General features: G+C 41.5%; 2 protein-coding genes across 2 annotated transcripts; one reads left to right on the top strand and one right to left on the bottom strand.

The window, feature by feature from the left end:
* Nucleotides 1-944: 944 nt before the first annotated feature.
* DUSP12 (dual specificity phosphatase 12) lies at nt 945-2,741 on the top strand (the record flags this gene model as incomplete). Its single annotated transcript, XM_009694646.1, has 3 exons — nt 945-1,041; nt 1,776-1,962; nt 2,580-2,741. Coding segments are annotated over 3 exons (446 nt in total), but the record flags the coding sequence as incomplete, so codon positions are not given.
* Nucleotides 2,742-4,641: 1,900 nt separating this feature from the next.
* On the bottom strand, nt 4,642-25,300 carry ATP6V1A (ATPase, H+ transporting, lysosomal 70kDa, V1 subunit A). The gene is made up of 15 exons (XM_009694645.1): nt 25,202-25,300; nt 21,601-21,695; nt 19,725-19,853; nt 17,978-18,192; nt 17,139-17,276; nt 16,479-16,630; nt 15,488-15,650; nt 14,154-14,262; nt 13,211-13,333; nt 13,008-13,122; nt 11,844-11,907; nt 10,882-11,085; nt 8,890-8,984; nt 7,498-7,669; nt 4,642-5,550 (listed from the first exon to the last, which is right to left on the bottom strand). The coding sequence occupies exons 2-15, from the start codon at nt 21,680-21,682 to the stop codon at nt 5,458-5,460; spliced, it is 1,854 nt and encodes a 617-aa protein (XP_009692947.1). The 5' UTR covers nt 21,683-21,695; nt 25,202-25,300; the 3' UTR covers nt 4,642-5,457.
* Nucleotides 25,301-26,266: the final 966 nt, after the last annotated feature.

Here is a 26,266-nt window from a genome sequence, read left to right as displayed (position 1 = left end):
GTCGGCCTTGAGCTGGGGCAGTCTCCCAAGGAGGGTGGGGTCCCAGGTGGGACCAGTCCACTCTGAAATGAACATAGAAGGCCATGTCAGAGGGGGTTGACTTTGAGTATTGCCCTCAAAGCAGCCGAGCCTGGAGTTAGCTAGGCAAGCATACACATCGTACTGACCCTAAAGGATTCCAGCTCATCACTGGGTGGCAAAAAAAAGTGTCTTTGAGAGATGCCTGAGAAATAAGATCTATAAGGAACTGTTCCCTTTAGGAAAACACAGGAATGGTAAAGGTCAATTTGATGTGTTTCCTGATTTTTATGTACCTGGCTAAACAAACTTACCGTGCTCTAAAAAGAAGTCAACAAAATAAAAAAAATAAAAATAACAAATGTAAAACTGAGATATCCAAGTTGAAATCAAGGTATGAAGTAAACTTTAATACTTTAATTTGCCAAAGGGTGACTGTATTAGATATGCGTGCATAAGCGTAATTTTATAAGAAAATAATAATCCATAGCTTCTTTGCAAGATCTCAGTGTTGCCTATTCAGCATGACAGTGCTGTCTCCCTTTACATGTCATTCTCCTTTTCCATTCGTAAGCTGACTTTCTGTATTCTGTGCACTAAAAGATTGGCAGGATTGCTCTAACCCGTCCTCTGCATTTACTTTCTTTTTAAGTAAAAACAGAAAGCAAAATGCAACTATTTTACCATTAAGGCCAAAGTCTAGGCCCCAGTTCCTTGCTTTAAGCGAATCCCAATCTTAGGTGTGGTGGGATGAGGCTCTTTGGCTTTTAACTTATCTAATGGAATTGCTGAGTGGACAGATGAATGCAAAGAAGGTGGCTTCTGCCTGTCATGACTGAGGCAGAGCCGCAGTGCTGTCTTGTCCCACAGAAATGCAGCGTGGCTGCATTGATCTGATTCACTGCTTGGTACTGACCCCTCTGCAGAACTTCAGGACTTGCCTCGAGAAGTCTTTGCTGTTGATCCAACCAATATATGTCAAACTCCAAACACAGAAGTTCTCTACAGGTGCAGGAAATGCAGGTACTCAATCTCATCTATTTCTCCATAAAATGTCATTTTGATTTACTCGGGCTGTTTTTCTCTTGAGTCAGTTTCAATGGGCATGTCATTATTGTCAGGACAGGGATGACTTCTTCCGTAAGTTTCCATACTGTATGTGCTACGAAAAGTCAGACATATAAAATTATGTTATGAAATAGAAAATTTTTTGTTCCTTGGAGTTGTACAGCACTTGCACAGCCTAACCTGCCACATTCTGTAGGCAGGCATCTGCTTGGCTCTGTGAAGTTGCTTGCTCTGAAATCGTAACTTCTATTTTGTTTTTGATGATTGGTTTCTCCAGAAGAAAATTCTGGTAGATTTTGGGGTTTACTGCATTTTATCTACCTTTTATGGATTGCTTAAAGTGAAATTGAATAATCCTGCTGTTTCCTAGATGTAGGTTCCTTCAAGTATATGAGCATAGATTTGAAGTTTAGTAGGCAGGAATTGTTTTAAAATAGATCTATATAAAAGCCAGTATACAGCTGTAGGGAAGAGCCCAAAACTATACAAATCACTAGAGTTGTTAAGAAGCAACCCTGAACACAGTCAGTACCTGCTGACCTTCTGGACTAAATTTAAAAAAAGTAGGATTTGTATTCCCGTTTGATGACTGTCAAGAGGTCCATGTCGCTGTTTTTTATTGTCTGTAGGTTTCCTCAGTAAAAAAAAAAAATTCACTTCTTTTTTCCCCACTTTGTCGTGGAGGGCAGGCGTGCTCTGTTCCGTAGTTCCAGCATTTTGTCCCACATGGAAGGAAGTGGACCGACAGCCTTTGCACACAAGAGGATAATGGACTCTGCTCAGCTTTGTGGCAATGGCCGTGAAAAGTGTACCTCGTACTTCATCGAGCCTGTGCAGTGGATGGAGCCAGCGTTGCTCGGAGTAATGGAAGGACAGGTAAAGAGGAGAATGTGCTTTTTTTCTTTTGCAAAGGCAGAACAAACTGTTTCTGTTCCCTGATGTGAAGCAAAGGCAGAACAAACTGTTTCTGTTCCCTGATGTGAAAATCCCCACACAAGGACCTAGGTCTTCCTGTCTTTCTGGTGTGAATTTTGCAGCTTATAACTAGACTCTTAAATGTTAAATATCCTTTTATAGGGAAATGAGCTGGTGATCTTGTTGGACCAAGGACACTAGCCAGGGTGTTGGACAGGGCTTATCTGCTGTTTGGTTTTAGTACAAGAAAAGCGTTTGTGGGACTTACAAAATGTGTCATGGTCTCAGGCTGATTGAGGTTTTCTGGAGACTGTCCTGGCACCACACCAGGTCCTCGCAGCTGCATTTCCACACCCTCCCTTCTGCCAGCACAGCTGCCTGCTACATCCCAGGGCTAAACAGCCATGCCCATTTAGCTTTTTTGCCTGTTTTTCAGCCCATTTACCTTCTGTGAAGCATTACAAAGGAAGGAGCTGGCTCAGTGCAGGCTGCCACAATTGAATGTACCATAAAAGTACATTTTAAATAGTCGTACATCTGCGTGTGCCTTAGGCTGGGTCATTTTTTTTTTCTTGCAGCTTCTGTGTCCCAAATGCACGTCGAAGCTGGGCTCCTTCAGCTGGTGGGGTGAGCAGTGTTCCTGCGGCCGCTGGGTGACACCTGCCTTCCAGATCCACAAAAGTCGAGTGGATGAAGTGAGGACAGTGCCAGTTGGTAACTTCCAGACTGCCAAAACCTGAACTCGTTGCTTCTCTCGATGGATTTCTTAACGTCCACAGAGAACTGCTGGCTAGCCTGTGGTTGCCAGGGGTGAGCTTGTGACTTCCACCCCTTTGTAACATGGTGGAATTACTTGAACATCTGCTCTATTCGAGCCTGTTGTCATCTTTCTAATATATATAAAATAGCAAAACACTTTCTTCAAAGAGGTGTTACACGGTGGTCAAATGTGTACAAAAATGCCTGAACGTGATGTTTGTAGTATATTCTCACTTCATCTGTTGATACTCCATAAGTGAGGTACACAGCACAGAAATAGTTTAAGGCTTAGCAAAGTGCCATAAAGTGGTACACTTACAATTGTTACATTAGCATGCATGGCAGCTACTGGCAGCAAAAAGCAAGTTTTCAATAATACTTTTATTGTATAATCCCTAAAATGATGAAGTAAGATTTTAAGCAAGCTGTGAGCTTTCCTGATGGTATGCTGTGTACACCACCATGGCACAGGTTTGGTTTGACATCAGAAGATAGGACAGATAAGACCTACTTTAAATCCATTTTATTTTCATTTACTTCAATGTTGTTTTTTTCAATTTATTTTTTTTTTTACACAATTTTCAGCAACATACATTATGAAATATACATGATAAAGTAGGTGGTGGGGTTCTGCCCATCTTTTAATTCCTCCCACAGCTGTGGAGGGAGGACTTGCAGGACACAGTGAACATCAGAATCTCAACACTGAAAACAGACACAAACCAAAAAAGACAAAAATATATATGAAACTGTTTGAACTGGTCACACTTCAGGGCCAGGTACAGCACAATAAATATTAGAACTGCATTATCTTAGACATCTTCTGTAAAGTTTATAACATCCTCTAAAGAGATAAGAACATCTGGTTTCTAGAATGAAATGCTACATAGTACAGTGGTGAAGGGTATGAATGATGAGAAATCCAGCAAGGGCTTGGATGGCGACTACTCATTCACACATGCTCATTGGTAAAACAAGCAGCACGCACCAGAAGTTTAGTGAGCTGTAAACTTAACCATTCACTACCAGAATATCACCTGGAGAAGTAGTTTCTTTTGGGAGAACCAAAAATAGTTAATCCCTTTAAGTTTCAGCTGGGCTTCCCCCCTGACAAACAGAGAGTTGATGCCACAATGGAAGTGGCAGCATTTGGTCCGTAGCGTGAGATCCCTTTGCATCGCTACTCTTCAAAGCTGGCAGCCCGTGGAAATACTTCAGTGCAGAATTAACGCTTACATAGCCACAGCACTGCCATGGTGTCAGCGACAATGGTTACTGTTTTGTGACCATAACAAAGCAGTGGATGTCAGCTGGAACGCAGCTGGGCACAGAGTGCTGCACAACCAAGCAGCGCTGGATGGCACCTGACATAAGCGAGAGGGAGCGACTGGAGAGGAGGCCAGCATTTCTCTTTCTCTCTTAGTCTGCAGCAATGATATGAGTGCTGGGCTCTTGGAGTTTGACAGAAAGGCTGCTCTATGCTCATTCCTCATCTCATACTGGTTTTGCCAATAAAAAAGCCCAAGACACAGCAGTTGCAGCTGCCTGACAGAATGCTTCCAGAGCACAAAACCAGTCACTGGTTTCTCTTGCATCATAATCAATGAGGCAGGAATAAATAAGTTTTGTGCTTGTCAACCTTCCCCCTGTTCATCCCCCGTCCCCAGTTTAGCATCATACATTCCTCTTACATGAGAACCAGGGACCTTCTGTGCCACCACCAGACAGGACACATGAGCACAGGTGGAGGAGGAAGGCTAAGCACATGCTTTCCTTTCTTTAGCACGACCTGGGCACTGCACTGGCAGATGGTACCACCATGGAAAGGCTGGGTTCCTGGTCCGCATGCATGGCATCACCGTAACTCTTTATCTGTGTCCTGCAGTACATGGCAGCAGTCACAGGCTTCACAAACAAAAGCAGCTGAGTGTCATGAAATTTTATGGGGTGAGTGGGAGGCAAGAAGGTAAAATTCTGCTGGAAGCTGAGCACCTATGGCTTTGATTTTTAGCTGATGCTGAGTCCAACAGTCCTATCTGTATTAAGTAGGAAAATAAAATTCTATTTCTCCAGTGTACCAAAGTATACTGGTCGCTTGTATGTGCTCATCTTCTAGTTAGTCCCTTCTTGGGGAGATCCATTTCAATACCAGACTCAGCTGAGGGTTCCAGAAGGGACAGAGTAGTGAAGAATGTTTGGTTGAATCAACACATCATCAGAATATGGTCAAAAATTCTGTTCGAGAATAGGGAGTTCTACATCATGATAGTCACTTAGCAAAGTGCCAGATGTAAATGCCCTTACCACTGCCAGCTCAGAACGTACCGTGTGACTGCATTAAGATTTACACCTCCTCTGCCAGCACAGCTCAACTGGTTACATCCCAAGGTGAAAGACCAGTTACCAAGAGAGCTAGGAGAGGCAAGGTGAAATTTTTCCCACCCTAGAGGCATACAACAGCATTTCCTCACTCAGCCAGGCCCATTCACACATCACTCACCATTTCAGACACACAAAGCAATGCCAAAGACAAACTAAGAGGAATGTTTTGTAAGGACACTCTCCAAGTATGAACAGGAAAAACACAGGGCTATTTATCAACTCAAGTACTGTTGCATCATTCTTGTAAGGTAGGGAAGTGGAGGAGTTGAGATGAGGAATTGAGAGGACAAACTGGAGTGGTCACAGAGGTCGAGTCTAGTCTTCTAGGCTGCGAAATGCATTCTGCATGTCCTCAAACAGCTGAGCATAGTCCGCCTTGATTTTTGTTTCACCATCTTTGACAGGGTCCTGCAAGATGATACAGCAAATGAGCAGATGTGTCAGGAAAAGCCTCAGGTACTTAAAACAACCCTGCTTTGTCAGTGCTGTAATTTCTCGAGCTTAGGATTAACATTTGCTAACCGCAGAGCAGGCATTACAGCTCCAGCTTCACCTCCTGCCTGTCTCGCCAACAGCCGCAAGGTTTATATCTCATCCTCTTTCCACATTCAGGAAGCAGGCAGAATGGATACTGGACAGAGAATTTTTTTTTCGTGAGCAGTGGTTACTTTATTGAAAAGAAACTGATTTGGAGAGGATTCAATAAAACTGAGGGTCTTAGTTAATGCTGTGTTATTCAAGAACTGTAGTGATTAATACCAGCACCCATCCCCAAACCAGAGTAAGGATCTTTGTGACTCAGAAATGCTCTGCTGTACTTTTTGGGGTGCATCCCCTGTCAGTGCAAGAGTTACTTTGCCATCACCTGAAGGTCGCTGGGTTCCAACTAAAATCTTACTGTGCAACCATAACAAGCTCAAAACCATCTTTGTAGAGCTTCATTTTCGCAGAATACTTTTCACTAAAGACAAGGGCAAAAAAATGTAACAATCAGCCTTGTTCTGAGGCTACAAGGTCTTCCCTGCAAGATGCATTAATTGCCAGGCTGTGAAATCTGTTCAATGTCTTCACCATTCCCCTCTCAGGGCTACGTTCCTCTGGGTCAGTGCAGCTCTTGGGAAACACAGAGGACTGACACATGTGGATGCACTATTTCTTCATTGTCTTTGCAAAGTACACAGACTGCCAGATGCAGGACATTAAGTTTTCACACCTTTTAGACTGTTACCCAGGAAATAGAATTTTCCTTTCATAACTATTACCATATTAGAGGGCCAGCTCTACTTAACATGTATTCACCCTCTGGATTCCCTTTTTCAGCCATGCTGTCCACCGCTTGGCTGTATGCCAGATGTCTTCTGGTGGACAGGGTTTGTAAAAAGTGTATTACTTCCCCTGTCTCTATATAACCTGCTCTCAAAGAGGCTCATGTCCCCACATGTATCCTGTTATGGTCTTGATGCTTTGAGAATATATACCAGGGATCTGCTTACTGCAGAAACAAGCCAGTACCCTGCAGGAACAGAATACACTGGCATGCCAGAACACTTCATTTTAAACATAATTTTATTTATGGTACTTGTTCTCATAAGATTTCCAATATTGGTTTATAAGAGTTATAACAGAGTAAGCACTATACTTCACAGAGAATATTCCTTAGCTACTTTAACACTGGCCAGCATCACAGGTTACTGTCCTACCAGTAACTGCTACGCCAGCATGCTCTGGATGAGATTTAGGAAAGCTGTATCCTAAAAAAGATGGCTACTGAAGTTCCTCAGAGCAGGTGCTCCAAGCCACTTCTTTTCTCTCTATCCCCCACTGAAGTTACTCTTCCCTTCCTCTCCTCCTAGTTACCTGCCTTAGGTCTCGAAGCTAAACACAGAGCACATTATGTATTACTGCAGTAGACTAGCATTTCTTTAACTTCCATTTAAAATAGCTCGATCAACATTTGTCCCATTCACTTCTTAGCACATTCCTGGATTTAAACTTTAGGCTGCTTTTATGTGCTAAGAGCCCCCTTAGAATACGTTATAATTTTTTTTACAGAATTTTAGCACAAAACCCCCAAAACAAACAGGAAAGGTGCTTGTACTATTACTGTGAATATATGTAACATAAAGGTGGGGTTGCCAAGGCTTTGTAGCCAGCATCACCCGACTAGATTTCTGTACTGACCACTCCTGTGCTCACAAACTAAAACCAGTTCTTAAGTGAATTCAAAATGATTGCAAACAGCCCCTGTTCATAAACGTTTATCTAAGGCAACGGATGACCACCTTTGAGTAACAGCTTTTCAGAGGCACTGGAAGCTCACAAAAAGCAGTGGAACCCAGTTCCTTACAAACATACCTTGAACTTCATGGAGGTAAGTCTGTAGAGGATTTCGCTCATGTTCTCTCGGATGATGGACCACGTGATCTTATTGTCACTCTGGGCTGTGGTTTCTACAGCACGGCGTGCCATGTCATAAAATGCAATCATATTGGAAAGCATTCCCACCGTTTTATAGAAAGGGCAGAACCTGATGGAACAGGAGAAGATCTGTCAGGCATCTTGGAACAGTCAACAGGACTAGCCTTTGCTCCTGCCTTCACAACAACTCTGAATTCTCACCTGACAGAAAGAGTGCTAGCCTGCTTTACTCCAGGGGTTTTTAATACATACTGTCAAAGGGGAGAGACTGCCTTCGATAGCTCCCGCATTTTTAAACAGGCGAACCATAGGCTAAGACAATCATCCTGAAGTGAGGCTTCTGAAGCAGCACCCAAACACTGGGCAAAACAGCACAGAACAGGAACCACCGCTGTACAGGTCTCACATTTCAATCACTGCCAATGCCAACAAGAAAGGGAAAACACCAGAGGAGCCAACGGAATTCCTCCTTCCTGTTTTGTCCATCATGAGAGCAGGCTTTCTCCCAGCAGCCCAGGATGACCTGACAGCTCTGCAAGTTTCTTTGCTCACAGGAAAGGCAGCGTTTCTATGACAAGAGCCACTCCACACACAAAAAGCTCCATTTTTTAATAGGTAGATGACTGCCACGGAAGGTACCTCATTATTATTTATACACTACATTGTGCTACTTCCTGTGCTTCCCTATCGCATACAAGCATACCTGCCCTAGTAACCTAACCAAAGGCACACACCATTACAGAATGATGTATGTCTAAATTTTTGGTGATGAAGTATTCCAAGATCTACCCAAGCTGGGGAGAGAGATGAAGTACAAAAGGCCCATTATCAGGCTGTTAAAACACAAGGATAGCATGGAAAGAAGCAAAGCAGACAGGGATAATCTGCATTGCACTAAGGAAAAGATCCAGTAAGTTTTTTTGATGGATCAAACTTACTCCAGAATTATGCAACGTAACTGAAAGCAGATTCTTGCAGACTCCCATGCATTGCTAGAATAAACAGGAAGACTTTGGATGCTGTCTTGAAAATAAAGTGGTACTCTCCTCCTCCTCAGGACAGGAGGACATGCTATTGCAGAAATACTGGCTAACTGAACAAAAGATGAGGGCCTGAGAAACTCAAAGGGTGTGACTGCATTCAGAAAAGCCTGCATGCCTTGGGTCAGACAATGTGAATACACTGTTCAATGGCCTACCTAAGCACGGTTCTTCCATTTGTTTATGGTGAGTAAAATTAATTTCTGCACTGGTTGTTTTTCAAGTAAAATAGCTGTCTAAATCCAGACTACACAGGACTAAGATGGCAGAGTGGCCAGTCAGATCTCACCTGTCATAAGGCGTATAACCATTCTGTTGCAAGAAGTCATCTTTTATCAGCTTGGCAACCTCCAAGGTAATTTTATCTGTTTCTGCCAAGGAAGCCTAGAAAAGTAAGGTACACTGTTAGTTTAGTACTCAAGTCCACAAGGACATGGTATGTCCTGGCCAAGAACCGTTATCTTTCAGTACCTGTTTTCTTCCCACCCTCTTAAGATGGCTTCCAGGAGAATTCTGTCTTTTGGGTATTTCTCACTCCCTGCTATAGAACAGCCAATTTAATTGATTGCCAAATTAAGACAGGCCAAATGGAAAGGAAGTTTCCTTTAAGCTAACGGAAAAGCCACCACACACAGAAAATGCACATGGCTTTGGTACGAGGTATGCTGAAACAACACCTTCCTACACAAAGAGGTAAAATAATTTTTACCTTTCTTAATCCTTATGTCTATGGAAGAAAAACTAGATCTCAGCATGCTAGATCAGTAAGTAATCTTAAGGATTTGATACTAGCCTCCACAGCTACCAATGGACTTTCCCTGTCTGGCATTCAAGAAAAGTAAAGGAGTTGATGACAATGCCTGTCATACTCTGCAGGACAGCCACAACCCCGCTGCACACTGCTGCTGTTGGCACCACAGGTCACTCTTCTCCATCTTCATTGTCCTTTTGTTAACCGGGGCAGAATAAGTTTTAAGTACCCCAGCTTGCTTTCTAGACAGAAGTTTGGAACTTCTTTCACAAGGAGACTAACAGAATTCAGAGCTAAAAAGAAAAATATATGTATGAATTTTTTTCCACAATTCCCCCTTTCTAAAGGTTTGTTGCAGTTGTTAGTCAAGCCCAGACTGAAGGAAACTGTTAAAGATAATATCTTTGAGAACAAGATCACCAGTTCCAGTAGTTCTATCATGGGAATAATGCCTAGTTACAAGCACGGGCTTATCAATACCCCTTCCACAACAAGGAACTGATTCTACCCTGCTCTGTAAACTAGCCTTTTAGAACACGGTTTTGTAAATAGAAAACTGCAGAAGGCCCTAAGGTCACATTTCCTTTTCTTCGAATGCACATCTAGAAAAAAGAGCTCTGCTAGGCAAGATTTGGTGAAAGGCCTCACCTTGGTTAGGCTAGAACATCGGTGAACAGGGAGAGCACCAGTAGCAAAATTCCTCCAAATAACTGTAGTTAATACATGTTACCACACACTACTACCACCTTGTAAATCAGCATAGCTCATCTGAACATCATGGGATTAAATTGTCAAGTATGTGCTAGGTACTTGTCAATTATCATATTTACACTGCTAAGCTGAAATAGTTTTCACTGGGTCCCTTTTGAGAGCTCTCAAGGGAAATTTTCCTGTCCGAGTTCAGCTTTCTCCCTAAAACATGAAGTGAATGAAGGAAATTAAAGAATGCCTGTAAAATGGAGCCATATGTCATGTCACAGGTTTCTACAGAAAAACTAAGTAATCATCAGTTTTTAGAAAATGCAGACATCACTTCTGTTTCTACAGGCCAGCTTCTAAATGCCAACACCTCTGTTCTGCAGCTGGCAACATGGTTTCTAATAAATTGTAACCCTTCAGATGACTTCAACAGTAAAGATCAGTTTGCATCATTCCTCATACAAAGATTACTTCCAATGGAATACCATTGTAAGTTGCAGCAAAAGGCATTTCAGCAGACTAGAACACTGAAGTGAAGTTTCTTAACTCCAGCATTAGATGCTCTGCAATCTAATTTACATGAGAAAAGTAGCATCAAGCCAAGGTTTATCAAATCTAAAAAAGCATTTCTCATTAGAAGTCAAACAACATGTAAGAAAGTTGGAATAAAGCACAGTTACAGGCAGAGTCTGAAATCTCTCAGTGACCAGTTGCCTTTTTTGCACAATGCAGTATCCATCAAGTCTAAGACATGGTCAAAAGTCTGTGCTAGCAGTAAGGAAATGGAGGATGGCTCATTGACACCACATTTCCTCACAGCTGGTTACTCACCTTCCCCACAAGCTGCACAATCTCTGCAAGGTCCTCTTCCTCCTGTAGGATCTCTTTGGCCTTTGTCCTGAGAGGGACAAACTCTGTAAAATGCTTGTCGTAGTACTCGTCCAGGGCACGTGTGTATTTGCTGTAACTGATCAGCCAGTTGACAGAGGGGAAGTGCTTGCGTTGTGCCAGCTTCTTATCCAGGCCCCAGAAAACCTGTCAGAAGCCAGAAAGATCAACCAGTGTTCCAAATCAAAAATGAACCAAAATAATTGAAGGCAATTAAAAAAATACCTCCAATATAGAAAGCAAGTTTGAGCAAATGAAACATGGCAAAGGCTATCACAGATGAAAGCCTGAAAAAGCAAGCCTTCCTTATGTTAACTATAGCAGTGACTTTCAAATACATTTCTCAAAAAAAGTGATGCATCTTTTAAGCTGAGTTCAGACTTACTCAGCTTGAGACTCCTCATGAGGGAGAAGTCAGCCATAGCAAAGACAATGTCAGTCTGGAGTCTAATTAAGTGGAGATCTATTAGATGTAACTCCTTTTCCCAAAACAGGGCTGCAATCAGTTGCAAGACATTCTTCTCACAGTCAGCTGCTCTGAGGATTTTTTTGTGGTTTCAAACTATTAAGTGGTTCACTTTCCATCTCAGCTGAGAGCAGCCACATTTGAAGTGCAGCTCAATAGGCAGGAATCAGGAAGCACACAGATATTATTTCTGAGCAGTCAGCATTGGAAGGAACTGCTACCTTCGCTCCCTCTTCCAAAGGGATCTCAAATACATCAGTTCACAGACCATCTCCTAATGTCACCTTTTACACTGTTAGAACGTTTTCCAAAGCACCCTATAAAGCTGCCTGTGGAAATCAAAGCTCTCACACCTCAGCCACTGGCACAAATGCACTGAAGTACAATCATTTCGAGTCTAACAAAGTGGACAGGAGAGCTGCAACGTCACAGGACATACCTGAACAATACCCAGCGTAGCAGATGTGACAGGATCAGAGAAGTCACCACCTGGGGGAGAGACGCTGAGCAGGAAGAGATAAGAAAAAGTTATCAGAGTTGCTTTCACAGTTTAAACTGAAGTACCAAACATATGACCGCACAGCTCAATGATCACACAAACCAGAAAAGTCAACACAATTTCAAGTAAGAGATTGCAAGCTTCCACTGCAGGAAGTGTTTGATGCACACCCACACAAGTGTAATATCAAGCATACCATGAAATATAGTTATATGAGTGACTGATTGACATTACCAAGGTATGATTTCAGTCACTTTAGCTCCAGGTATTGGATTATCAAACCTATCTCAATGGGAACAGATTCAGGAAGTAGGACACCATGAAACATAGTACCATGAGTATTTTAGAGAAAACAATATCCCAATTTGAAATTAGTTCAGCTATTCACCTATATAATAATGACTTCAACTTTATTTGGGCTTGACATCCTCATATATGCCTTCCCAGAGACAAAAAAAAAAAATCATCTTCCAACCTCAAAAGAACAATGCATTTGTGTACCCATGTTGTGCACAGAACTAAGCAAAACAAAGAACGGACTCTAGGTGTTCTTGCAAATGCTACAGGCTCTGCTGAAAACATGTGGCTGGGAAATTCACTTTGCCCACAGTATGATATACAAATCAATATAGTCTAGAAGAATGTCTGGGGACCACATGCTTTTCACAGCCCATCACAGTTTGAGTATGCTGCTCCACGTAATTCTACTCTATTTAAGTGAGAGAATCACGATTCATTAGGCCTCCAAGTGCACACGCTGCTAACTGCCCCTTCTTTCCTGCTCTGAGCATGGTCTGACATACTTTTCAGTGACAGCTCTAATGACATTCTTCCTTGAGCCATTTGCTCTGATTTCTGCAAGTAACTGTGATTCCACACCTCACAGAATTACTTGTCCACATTCATTCTTTCTGCCTCCATACACAATTTAGCAGCAGTTCTGGGTGAACAGAGACTAAATATCTACCTACTCATTCACGTATTTTTAGTTCTGCAGTTGCATAGAGCAACAAGACCTTTTTGTCTGAAAAACAGGTACTTTGACATACAAACACAGAGAGGAAGAACTGCAGCCAGCACAAAACAAAGAAATGCAACACTCACGCTCCAACAATGCTGACGCTGCCTTCCCTTTCAGGGTTTCCCAGACACTTCACTCTGCCAGCTCGCTCATAGAAAGAGGCTAGACGGGCACCAAGGTAGGCTGGATAACCACTGTCTGCAAACACCAACACACAGAAATTGAGTCAAAGGCTCAGAGTCTAAAGGATGCATTTACAGGACTAGACTGAGAGAAGACTACTCACCAGCTGGCATTTCAGCCAGTCGCCCTGAAATTTCTCTGAGGGCCTCAGCCCATCGGGAAGTAGAGTCTGCCATCATACTGACATGGTAGCCCATGTCCCGGAAATACTCAGACAGGGTGATTCCTAGAACAAAGACAACAGCGTGCTGCAGGATGCTGTTCAGAAAGGCATTCTATGCTTGTATGTTGTCACTAAGATGTAAATAAGCCAAATTATTTAAATTTACATTTTGATGGAAACAGACACTGAAAGTTATTCCATCTTCCCACTAGATCATGTCCTTACTGTCTTTTTTTTGTTTGTTTGTTTATTTCTTCTCGGTCTCCTCATTTTTGCTTATGAACCACTCTGACTCATCTTATGTTCCCGTGTATTTCTTTGAAGAGACATGGCAATGTCACTGATGCTACTCTTTGCCTCACTGAAACCATGAACAAAGCCTCTTCTTACTGTAAAATGTCTCCTTTCCTCTCAAACTACCAGAATACAACAGTGAGAGAAGGTCATGTTTTATCTTAATTATGTGACAACTTTTCATAAAAAAGAATTTAAAAAAAAAACTCTAAAAGGTTGCAAAGAGAAAATGACTAGACTGCCAACTCAGAGAGTACTATTCCTGGCCATGAAGTGGCTGTACTTGTCAGCAAAAAGCTATTCACAAACAAAAGCTTACACAATTAACACATGGAGAAAAACTACATGAGATCTGGTGCAGTAAGTTCACCTTACAAGCAAAATTTACTCAATGTTCGGAAAACGTAATTATATACAAGCAAGTCAAATTCAATGAAGATATTAGGACTTCGTGCAGGTAAGGCCTGAAAGGGCTGACTTCTGAAACTAAGTGGGTTTCTTGGTACTGACCATCTCAGGAACCGGAAATACTACAGCATGATGGCTTGCTCTACACACACAGCCTTTTCCAGCTTCCTGTAAATCTTACCAGTATAGATAGAGGCTTCTCTGGCAGCCACAGGCATGTTGGAGGTATTTGCTACCAGAGCTGTTCTCTTCATGATGCTTTCTACTTTGCCATCGACTTCCATTGTTAACTAAAATGCAAGAAAAGAAAAACAAAAAGAGGTAACAGTAGCAAGTTGGTTTTTAGTTTGTTTGTTTTTACTGTATTACTTGTCTTGTATCAGGATACTCTCCTCACAGCTGCTCTACCAATAGCAAAGACGAGATTCAAGATTTCGGTATACTATGGTGGTTTGCCTTCCAGGTTGCACATGCTTAATTCTTTAACATACATGCCTCTGCTTCATCTCATCTTCTGCAACTGGCAAATCCCTATTGATCCCATTAAAATGAGTAATGACAAATCCACTGCATCAGGAAGTACATTATCCTCTCTCAGCTTGCTAGGCTGGAAGAGCCAAAAAATCTTAGCCTCCTGTTGTAAGTCCGTTAGAAATCAGAGATCTTTTTTTTCCCCATCTACACTGATCCAAGTTCACCTTTGACAACTGGACATAAAACCACATACATAACCCTGGTGAAACCTTCCAAGCACCTGAACAACAGAATGTATATCCTGACACTTGTGTAGAATTCCACTTATGAATACCCTGCGATTTACCTTTTTCATGGCCACCTCAGCTTGACTTTCTCATCTTGTCTCAATCAAGACACCCAAACATTTTACCCCTTATTTCTGACAGTGGAGTTTCAATCTAATAGTTCAGACTGTCTGGCTTCTTTCCCATATTTCCATATTTTACACAATACTGTGCCACAACTAATCCACTAACATATAACAGGTAGAAGAATCGAAGAATTGGTAAACCTGTTGCGCTTTTTTTTTTTTTTTTTAAAAAACCAGGCATTTTCTACTTCCTTCAGAAGGTATTCCAAAGCCTAAAATGTCAAACTAATATCTGGTAACTGTTTGTATTGCCACCCTGCACCCTGTAAATACAGACGCTGCATTTGCTATGCATGGTTAAGCTAGAAAAGTTAGAGATATTACCGGTGAAAGGTAAGGTACTTATAACTGCTAAATTGCACCTTGGCATTCATTTTGGCTTTATTTTAAACAAGTTAGAAGGTACATCCAAAAACTTGTCCAGATGTTTATTGAGGGGTCACTGAAATAATTCTTGAATGAGCCAAAAGGGATTTCTGCTACTACAGCCAGAACTTACAGCAGGGAGGAAACATCACTTTAAGTCACTCTACCAATACGATATTTTATTCAGTTACAATACCAGTACAATAGCAAGTCTTCCCAAGACAGACAAAAAAGTCCACTCTCCATGAATTCTCCATACTGACCTCAGGGAAATCTCTCAGTACTTCAGACATTTCATTTCCTCGTTCTCCACAGCCTACATAAATGATGACATCACTGTTGGAGTATTTTGAGAGAGACTGTGAGATCACAGTCTTCCCACAACCGAATGCCCCAGGAATCGCTGTTGTACCCCCTTGTACACACCTGAGTAAAGAAAAAGGATTCTGATTTGCACAGAACTCAAAACCAGCTCTCTCTCATCTTAGAATATGTTTTCCAATAAACTCCCTAATTAAAAGCAGAGCGACAGGAGTCACATTCAGTGTTCTGGGTGAGAAGCACAGAGGTTATTTCACTAAACCAAAAAACTGAGGGAATAAACTATCCTTTTTTTCTACTGCCCTTGAAGTGCATGAGTTATGCTGGTGCAACAGCTAGACTTTCAGGCTTGAAACACAGCAGTTTTCACAGCTGGAAGCACCGATGGAATGCAAACACTAAGAAAAAAAACAACTGTAGTTAGCTGTGCATTATAAGAATAAGCAGCACAATATTTTAGGACCAAAATGACTGAATTCAGTGTCTTGGAAGTTAGCTGCTTAAGTGAACATTTTGTGCTACAGTTAAGTGCAAGTTTTCATAAGTGGTGACCCCAAAATCATTCAGAACTATACAACCTCAAGATCATGGAAACAGATCCTATTTACGAGTTCAAATGGAGATATCAGGCTTGAAATTTCTAGCCTTTCTGTAGATTTGGCATGATTACATTAAGTTTATGCTTGTCCATTCTTTTCCAGATTAATGCACTAGAATTATCTTGTTAAACTTATCTTCCTTTTTCCACTAGTAGGTGCTCCTGCCCAATGTAGAAATATGAGAAATTCAGCTAAATATTTTTTGAGATTATGCTGTGATACATAGTGAAAGCTTGGGGTCTGTTTGCCCTTAAAAAAAGTTTAAGGCCCCCTCCCTCCCTACCCCCCAAAAGGGAGATTTCCTACATGCTAGAAAATAAAAGGTGGTACTTACGGGAAGAGGGCATCCAGCACCCGTTGGCCAGTTAATAAAGGATGATTGGCTGGTAACTTCTCAGTAACAGGACGGACTTGACGTACAGGCCAGACTTGGACCATAGTGAACTTCTCCTTCACACCTTCAAACTCCAGCTCTAAGACAACATCCTAACAGGCAGCACCAGAGATCTGAAGTAAGCAAACAGCTGCACACTGGACCAGCACACAAATTCTCATCGCAACTGCTCTGTACAGCTAGGTCTTTGATACCACCACAGATTTCTCAGAACCTCAACGTGCTATCATCCCCTCCCGAGGGAAGGCTCTTCCCTCTATTTACAATGCTACTGGGGAAAAAAAGTGCAAAATGAAGCTTCAATTAAAAATATGCTTTTGAAGAGCAACTGAATTTTACATATTCGTAAGATACTGTAGATCCCCACAGAGGTCAGCAAACATGGCATACTGAAGTGCCATTGGGAAGCCATATACATAGAAAGTAACTGCACAAGATAATCATGCAATCCCTGCAGGCAGGGTAGCAGAAGCAATCATTAACTCAGACACCTTGTTGCATGAAACACTTTCTAGCTGGCATCAAGCAGAACAGAAAGAGTACATCAACCTTCTGAAAAAGACATGGAATATACCAGCAACTGCTGTTTGGGAGACTTACTGAAGTGTCATAGTTCCCTGGAGGAGCAATGTATGTAACTGTACCCCTGTTCCGTGGGGGCAGCATGATTTTGTGTTTGATAAGGGAGTTTTCATTCACCATACCATAAATATCTCCACCAGTGATGTGGCTGCCAACCTAAAAATCAGAACAGGTCTATTAGTCATGAGTGGGAACTCCAGTTTTAAAAAAGAACCTTAACAAAGAAGCGTCTAAAATAACTATAGCTATTAAGTCTAGCACTGTTATAAATGCATTGTTACCACACAGTAGCTCATTTACATAACTCATTACACTAACAGCACATTGCTAGCAACACTATCTGGGTTCAGGCGCCTTTCAGGGCTCAGACAGTAGCAATTACTGACTGATGCAAGGAATTTTCCTCATTTCATTTATACCTCACAGCTTAACATGTTAAGTAGAGAAAGAATAGCATATGCTAACCTGCAGGGTTGGAAAAAAGATGCTGCCAAGGGCTAAAGCTGTGACATTTTCCAGCTCTAAGGCTATCTTCACCATTCACGAAATGTGTGCTGCAGTCATTCTTTTTGCTCAGGTAACAGCTGCTCCTGCTAATGCTTAGAGCAATTCTACTAGCTTCTTTACAGTTTTGCAAATACATTAAAACTTTGCCAGTTTCTTATATGCAGCAGCAACACATTGAGTAAGTTTTGGTGATCCTCATCCAGTCTCATACATTGCTATCACATCCTAGCACCCCTTTTCGCAAACTTAAATACAGTGTTAACCATAGCTCCCAGCCTTGGCACCCTGCTCTGGCCCTAAGCTCTGGGGGTAGAGAAGCAAGAGGGGAAGACAGTCTTGTCAGAACCTACCCGCAGATTTTTGGAAGGTGTGAAGTCCCATTTGACATCTCGGCTCAAAGCTGACACGTTGACACCTCTAGGGATATAGATACTTTTGGTCAGAGTGCTGATGTCCAAGAGAGGTCTCTGGATACCATCAAAAATAGCTCCCATAATGCCAGGCCCTAGTTCCACTGACAGGGGTTTGCCAGTACGGAGTACAGGATCTCCTACGCAGACACCAGCTAAAGATTTGCTGAGGAAAAGTTCATCCGGAGAAAGGGAAAGAAACACGGCAGAAGGCATCACATTAACAACATCATACTCTTAAACCACCTTTCTGACTTTAATAAGGTAATATTTTCATTACTATATTACGCATCATCATTTGAGAAGCATGTAGGCTTTATAATAAACTCAAGCTGAAACTGCTAAAGCAACAAAGTTGCTCATCCTCCAGAGAGGCAAATTAGGGGTAAATATTCTGTTTTACGATCATTAGTTCAAGTCAACTATATGGATGAGTTTACTGGAGTGCCAGGCAGCAGGATGACAAAACATCAGGCATTTCTTAAATCTTCTAACAACCAAACCTGTTTTCTAGGTTTAAGTCCAACAATGTTAAGAAATATATAATTTTTCACTTCAGAACTTGTTAGAGAACATAACTGTTTTGACCTTGAGCCTTTCACAGCCTTTTTGAGAGCAGTCTAATTTTAAAGGGAGTTTGTCCAAGACCAGCATTATTTTCCTCCTCTCTGGTATTAAGTTGTCCAGTCTAAGCACTATCTAAGCTCCAAAGATGCACAATGGACTTTTCTGCAAAGGGCCAGAAGTTTGGCAAAAGGCCCTACTAGAAGACAAAAGAAACCCCCCAAACCCTATGCAAGACTCAAGAGATTAAATGCAAGGTGACTTCAGAGAGTCCTATGACAGAGCCCTCTCATCAAGAACCTAAGAGTAAAATATACTCAAACTTGTTGAATGTACTGATGAAAAGCTACTAGATATTACAATGATGATGCCATCTAAAATTATAAATTAGGTACAGACAGGAGCTAGTCACCAGTTTATCATCCAGCTCCTCAGAACAAAGCTTCGGGAGCCAGTGCAGGTTTTTTCCTAGCCTCTACAGATACACAGAGCCAATTCTTGAGTTTAAAAGAACATAAGGAAAAAAAGGTAAGGCCTTCAAGTTTTATGAAATTCATATACATGTAATAGAAAATACATTTTTAAGTTAACTAGATTTTAGAATACATGCTGTGTCCTACCTGGACCAAGATTCTGTAAGCACACTGCAGAAGCAAAAACGTGATCTATCACGTCTGGCAAAACACCCTGCCCAGAAGGCGGCATCCTGCCCACTTTATACTTCCTATTTAAGTGTTATGCAAGCATACTTTTCAAAAGCAAAGAAAATTACAACAAACACTGCTTGGTAGTTTTGCCATTTATAGCTGACTTATGTCAAACAACTTCCTTAACAAAGAGTTGCAATATTTAAATTAAAATGAACTTAAATTCTATGGTACATATTATTTGATTTCCACTTACAATTTAAAAAAAAAAGTCTCCTCAGTACACAGCCAAGCAAGATGAGATTTATTTCAAAACCATCAGAATTTACAAAAGACATGCAGAACAGATGTCCTACTGGCACCTGAAGTACCGAGCGCTGGTCCCAGTCAGTTTTACTCAGCATCTTCACCCTAACCACTACTGTGCTGTGGACTGCGCAGCCTGGTAGATTCAGAGGGATCAGTGAAAAGGATACATGTTTCTTCATACACCTGGACAGTTGCCAAATCACCTTCTAGGCGGATAATCTCCCCTACCAGTTCACTGTGGCCTACTCGTACCAGCTCGTACATAGCAGCACCTGCCATGTTGCACGCGGTGACCACTGTAAAAGACAGGCACACAGGTGAATATTCTTCCTGTAGCTCAGGAAATTTACTCATCAGAAGTTAGTAAGAACTGCACAGCATAAGCCTGGTATTCACCCAAATCAGAAGCACACTCTTGATTTCACAAAAGGGGTAACTTGGCTGCCACAAAACCTGGTATTTCTAGTTTAAAAGCCAATAGAAAAAGTTTCCCTATACTTTTCACACTGTTCCTTTATAGTCAATAAGAGGACACTATCAGAATGTATTCACACCATAATTTCTCTTATCTATCTTCACAGATGGTGAACATTTAGGGTTTCAGAGAGGCAGTGAACTTGGACAGACAAGCGACACAGGCGCTGCTACCTTTCAGTTACTGGGCAACATTCCCATCTGACTAAATTAAAACATACAAGACAATGGCAAGAGCTCATCCGACACCTGGTAGTTACATAAACCTGTGGTTGGGGATCAGCATTTTCAAGTGACTCAAACTTCTGTTTCCCTTCGTAGCATCTGGATGCTCACATAACAAACTATTTCCAGGCATAGATCAAGTCAAGGTGCCTGCTAAAGGTAATACTAAGGCCTGCTAAAGGCCTTGTATCTAGAGTGGCAGATGCCTACAAAGCTTTTAAGAAAACACTACTTTGATACTTTATTTTGTAGAAAAGTGATGTATATTTTAGGGCACTTAACTTTCAACAAAGACTGTTTTACAGCACATTTTGGGCCTGAAACCTCCTACTGTTTTGAGTTATGACTTCAGCAGGTCATACGTGAGGCCTAGCTGCTTTAGGACAAAACTTATTATGTCTCTTATAATATAATATCAATCTTGCATTATAATATCAATATAATATCAATCTTGCACACAGGGTTCAAGCATTTACACAAAAATTACATTTTCCACTTCTTAGAAAAGAAAGCTGTATCAGTTTTAAATTGTTTTTAAGTATCACTTCTGCAGTTAAGGAATTGGCAGTTAAAGAACAGGTATTTATTTAGGTAGACAAGCCAAGGGAGTTTCTCATTCATCAAATAAGCTGCATTAACAAATATACACACTATTCTTCCATTCTCACATTCCCATCCTTTCCTTCACCTCTTGAAGAGAATGCAGGAGGGAACAGAAAAGCCAGTAGAGTCTGCACGTATTCAAAATACCATCAGAGCCTAAAGAAACTATCTAAGCTGATAAAGAAGGAGGAAGAGTCCTCCTACTCCCAGCTGCACTACCATCATGCTCTGCCACCTTTCCTGACCCTTGCAGCTCCTTGCTGAGCTCCTCCAGCCTGCAGTGCAGGAAGACAGAAAAGCTTGACGCTGGCAGGGAACTGAGTATTCCGGAGAGCACAAGGTCAAACTGCATTTCAGTGAGAATAGACTATGCATCTCACACCCTTTTAGAGAAGCTTAATACACTGGGCCTGCACATTTCTGACCAAGTGGCTTTATCTCATACAGAAGGCTTACTACTTTTTGGTTTTATTATTATTATTTATGAGCCTGCTTCTGCTCATTACATCTTTAAATAAGATTAATTAGCAGTGACATCTTGTTAGTATATTTCTTAATATTTTATCAGAGTATAAGTCAGTGATCCCTCTTAAAGAGCCCCTGCCCAAAAAAGAAAGAGAAAAAGCCTCACCCAGAACTCTATTATACTTCTCCAATTCCAGGTTCACTTCCAAATGAACAAGATTAACAAGCTACTAGATGAAACAGAACCTACAGTTTCCTTTACAAAATAATACCTACCAGGTCCCGAGACTCCATGGACATAGCCAACAAAAGCCTCTCTGTCCTCATCACGGATTTTGGGTAGCTTGGAGAAGTCCATTTTGCCTGTTCAACTGTACAGAAGGAAAAAAGAAAAGAGTCAGCCATGAAAAATACACACATGTAATAAGTTCCTCCTCTTCCTCTCTCTGCTCTCCCCTTGTTTCCAGTTAAAAAGAATTTTGAAATAAAGAATTCTGAACTCAAGAATTCTGAATTCACATAGCATGAGGCACACTGATTAACCAAGCTGATTTTAAAGCTATAAAAAGTTAAAAAGTAACTCATTGAAACAAACAAAAGAACTAACATCCCCTATTGCAGAAACATCAACATTGTAGAACATGACTCCATAATACCTCCACAAAACACTGCTGAGTGAAACAGTTACACTCCAAAAATGCCATAAGACAGCTGGACTGTTTTCAAGCCAATAACAGGACATTTAAACAACGGAGAATCTCTTCTGTCTTCCACATCTCATCTACCCTCCTTCAAAATATGGAGTTTTCCATGATTCTGAGTGAGCAAGACAATGTTCTGGGGTTGCTTTACTGCCACCAGTCTCCGAAAAGCAATACTAGAAATATTAATTGTGAAAATTCTATTTTTGCTGTCTTAAGCTGCTGAATCAGAGTGTTCAGAGGAAGAAACATACATTTTTCACACGCACCAGCACACAGACATGCGAGTCCTCTCTATATGCCTCACAGCTAGATATTGCACAATCTTTGCTCTCAGTGAAACCCATGGAGCATTATAGAAGAATTGTGCTGAATAATGGGCAAAAAAACCCCAACTTGCAACAGTTAAACAACCGACTGACACTTGTTGCCATTAACTGTTCAGAGAATCTAAACAACTGGCACAGGAAAAGCTGTTTTAGAAACTGACCTCCTCCATCCATGTTTGTCCTGTAATTGACAGTTGGGCTGTCCTGCTTCTGGTGCTGATAATGGTTTTGCTTTGTCAGCCCTTATCATGCTTTGCGTTACCTTGGCAACTGATTAGCGTTAGAGCACTGTAAGGCAACTCTCTACCCATTTCTACTCTATTGACACATATACGACACAGCGCTGGTGAAAGGTGTGGCATGGCAGCTCCAGCATGCAATGCTCTCTGCGTATAGACAGGGCCTATCCAGCAAAAGCCCGTGGTTCAGTGATGTGAATGCTGAGAGGCATCTGTTGACACTCACAGTCTTTGCGAGAAGCTTAACCTAACCCAGCATCTTCTGCAAGGCAGCAAATACAGAGGTATACTCAGGTTTGAAAACCTGCCCTGTGTACAGACGAAGACAACAACTACATTGCCACCCCATCCAGCATCATTAAAGCATGCTTTTCTGCCAGTTCTTCAGGAGCAGTAGGTAGCTGACATCTGCTATTCTTAAAAACCTTATGACTGTTTTCCATCTTTTTAATACTATACTACAAGTCCTCTGCCCCTCAGCCTCTTCACCCATCTAAATGTTTTAAATAGGTGGCTCTGCTCTGTAAGAATAGGGTCTCCAACAGTTCCAAATCCCTATTCATCCCAAAGGAATAGCTTCTTCCAGGCTCCATGTCTCAGAGTGCGTTGTGTAACATGGCTACTGTTGATTCATTTCACAACAGCCACCCCAACAGTTGATCGTGACTCAGTCACCACCAGCCTGGAGTGGAATTGCTAACTGCTCTCAAGGTCAAAGGCTAAGTCAGATACCTGTTAGATCCCTCTAGTCTCCATAGTGGTAGTTTTTCCTTTAAGCTGCCTGTTGTTTAGGCCCAGAAGACAATTTTAATTTCACTGCTTATTTCTCAAAAGTCTCTTCTGACAAATGGCAGAGGGGAGGTCCTCGCAAAGCAATCTGCAGTTCCTGAGCAGCTGGTAAGAGCTGGTTCTGATCAGACTAACATAACTACCTCATCTTTTTTGCTTTTAACAATTAAAACATTGCAAAACTCGAGCACAATTACTGTTCATGCTGAAAGAAGAGACCAGTCTTATAAATTCACCCAAAACATTTACTTCGACATACCATACAGAACAATCTCTAGAGTCCTACCACCAAAATCATTTATAGAAGCACAATAAAAAGAACTAAACCAAATTCTCATAACTGAATTAGTGACACTGGCAATTAGACAGTACACGGTCCCATACGAAAGAGTATTTACAAAGGCAAGGAAAAGCAGGAAGACACTGGTTAGTTTCAATTTAAATTAACTTTTCTTCATATCCAAAACCTGCAGGTCAGCTGACCACTGCTTGAAGCAACTGTTTATCTTTTAGGGAGGCAAAGAAGAACCTCAGAAAAGTCATTCTGCAGTTAGAACAGCAACATCCTGACACCCAGCACCTGCCTCTCCTGTTCCTTTGGCTGCTCTGCTCGCTCCCTCTGCTTACAGCCACGCTGCTGAATTACTGGCCAAGCCAACTAAAAGAGAATGGATTAATCTGCTAGACCACCTAGCAACACACCAATAAACCCCATCTTTGGCCTGATCTTTACTAGCTGCGTCAACTGGTTTTAAACACCTATTCCAAGTGTAAAAGATGCAGTGAATTCTTCCTCACCTTTCTTTGTGACATCTTCTATATACCACCAAAGTACATACAGTCTAAAAAGCCAGTGCTCACCCAGCCAAGCTGACCTCTTTTTTAAGGAGCTATACATCTTTTAACATTGAATACAAATTAAGAAAAAAAATGCTGTTATTTATCCCTGCATAGTTTTCTTGTGTTTGTCTATTAGTGCTACAGGTTTTCATTTTATATGGAAAAGTCCTTGAGGGCAGAAATGTTGCCTTACCTACCTATCCTGTTAAATGTTTTCATTGTTAGTACTCAGATAAAATGAAATTCCCTAAAGCACGTCAGGATTTGCTAAACACAACATCATGTTTGTGCAGGCAGTGTGTACTTACCTCAGAAGCCATGGTAGCTAGCCATTTTAGAAATCTACTGAGCTCCTACAGCCTTTCAGAGGCCTCTTGCCAACATGAGATATTAGGCACTATACGCAATCCACTCCTACAAAAGTCCACTAGCACACCTACGCAAGACATTAGCTTAATTTTAATCCCCCCTACGAGCCAAGATGCATCTTGCATCCTTTGCAACTTATATACAGGAATCCTCCTCATCTTAAACAGTTCACCAATTTATGTTAAACATGCTCTTAAGCTCTAACACGGTAACATTCTGCCTCAACAGTGTCAGAAAACAAAATATTACTTGCTGCAGAGCCATCTCTGACTGAAAGGGGATTTATTAATGTAAATTTATAGTCATAATTAAACAAGAAAAGGCCAATGACCTGAGTTTTCTATCTTGGTTTCTCCCCAGCACAGCAATTTGGCTAACAGTAACCCCAAAAATGTAACCGTCCTGCTCTCAGTGCTGGAGAAACCTGTTTTCTATTACAGTTCCTTGGTTTTGCTTCAGACATTTGATCAGACCCAGAATTTACATGATGAACTGCCTTACCACAAAGATCTCTTCAAAATTAAGACTCCAGTGAGATTTTTAGAAGGAGCCTTCTTGCAGCAAGAAAGAAAATACATTACTATTTTATCATACAAACAGAGAATCTTACCTTATTTTGCAGAAACAGGGAGTAACAAAAATCCACAGGCCTAGTGAAGCAAAGCCAGAATTCAGCAGTTAAGCACCACCACTTACAAAATAATTGTCCTTCTAGTGCCCCTACACAGAGGGATGAGAAAGCCTGCGGCAGAGGGGAAAGAAATTTCTGACACACAGCAGAGCATAACCACCTGACTTGATGAGTCATCAGTCTCTCTCTCTCCCACCAGCACCGAGGAATTTTTTTTCAATAGCAAATCCAGCCACCTAGAGCCCAGCTGAACTCCCATCTGTGCCCTCCTCACTGCACAGGGCCGATTAGAAGAAATTAAAAGCAGCATTCACATTAAGGGCCTCCTACAAAGCCAATAATCCCAATGTCCCAAGTGGTACACACTACTACATTAAAATCCTTGAAAGAGAGATGCATGCTTTCTGCATCTGGAATCCGTTTACCTACTGGTCCTCCAGTGTAATATATCCATGTCAGCTCGTGCTCTGTTCCGGAAGAGCTTAACAGAACAACAGTTTAACAACAGACTGCACAGGGAGGTGCTGAAGACACTGTAATACTAATTGCTTGAGTATGTAGAACAGGCAGTGATTGTCAAAATAGAATCTCTTGTGAGGCTTACTTCTGCTAATATAAGAACCCCTTCCTCTAGTTAGCAGAAGCATTGATGCAACTACACAACATCCAACACCTTAGTGAAACAGACTGATGTGCCACCTTGAGTGACAGCTGCTAGAATCTGTTTTCAAAGACTGACAGGCACTGACATCGTCCTGTATGTCGCACAGGAGACAAGCAGCTATGCGGTCTTTCCCCCAGGAAGCCGCATGAGTTGAAGACTTCCCTGCAGTCTTCACAACTTCTCAAGACCATCTTTGCAAGTTCTAGGCTTAGCAACACATCAAATTGGCACCAAAGCTTAAATACACTAACCAAAATTGTAGTAAATAGCACAACACCAGCAATTCAGAAGCAGCAGCATTACATTAAGTCACCAGTGCTAGGATTCATTCTGCTGGAGTAACTTTGAACTAAGGTCATAGATTTTACTATATCTGAAAC

Source organism: Cariama cristata, unplaced genomic scaffold (assembly GCF_000690535.1).
Source record: "Cariama cristata isolate BGI_N322 unplaced genomic scaffold, ASM69053v1 scaffold13172, whole genome shotgun sequence".
Taxonomy (NCBI): Eukaryota; Metazoa; Chordata; class Aves; order Cariamiformes; family Cariamidae; genus Cariama; species Cariama cristata.
Note: the sequence above shows the minus strand (reverse complement) of the source record. Positions and strands in the feature narration are given on the sequence as shown.

Coding starts and splice junctions, on each gene's coding strand:
- ATP6V1A (XM_009694645.1), bottom strand. CDS start 21,682: ATGGACTTCTCCAAGCTACCCAAAATCCGTGATGAGGACAGAGAGGCT. Junction 19,854..21,600: donor CCATGGAGTCTCGGGACCTG/GTAGGTATTATT, acceptor TGTCTTTTACAG/TGGTCACCGCGTGCAACATG. Junction 11,086..11,843: donor CTACGCTGGGTATTGTTCAG/GTATGTCCTGTG, acceptor GGCTTCTGACAG/GTTTTCTGGGGCCTGGATAA.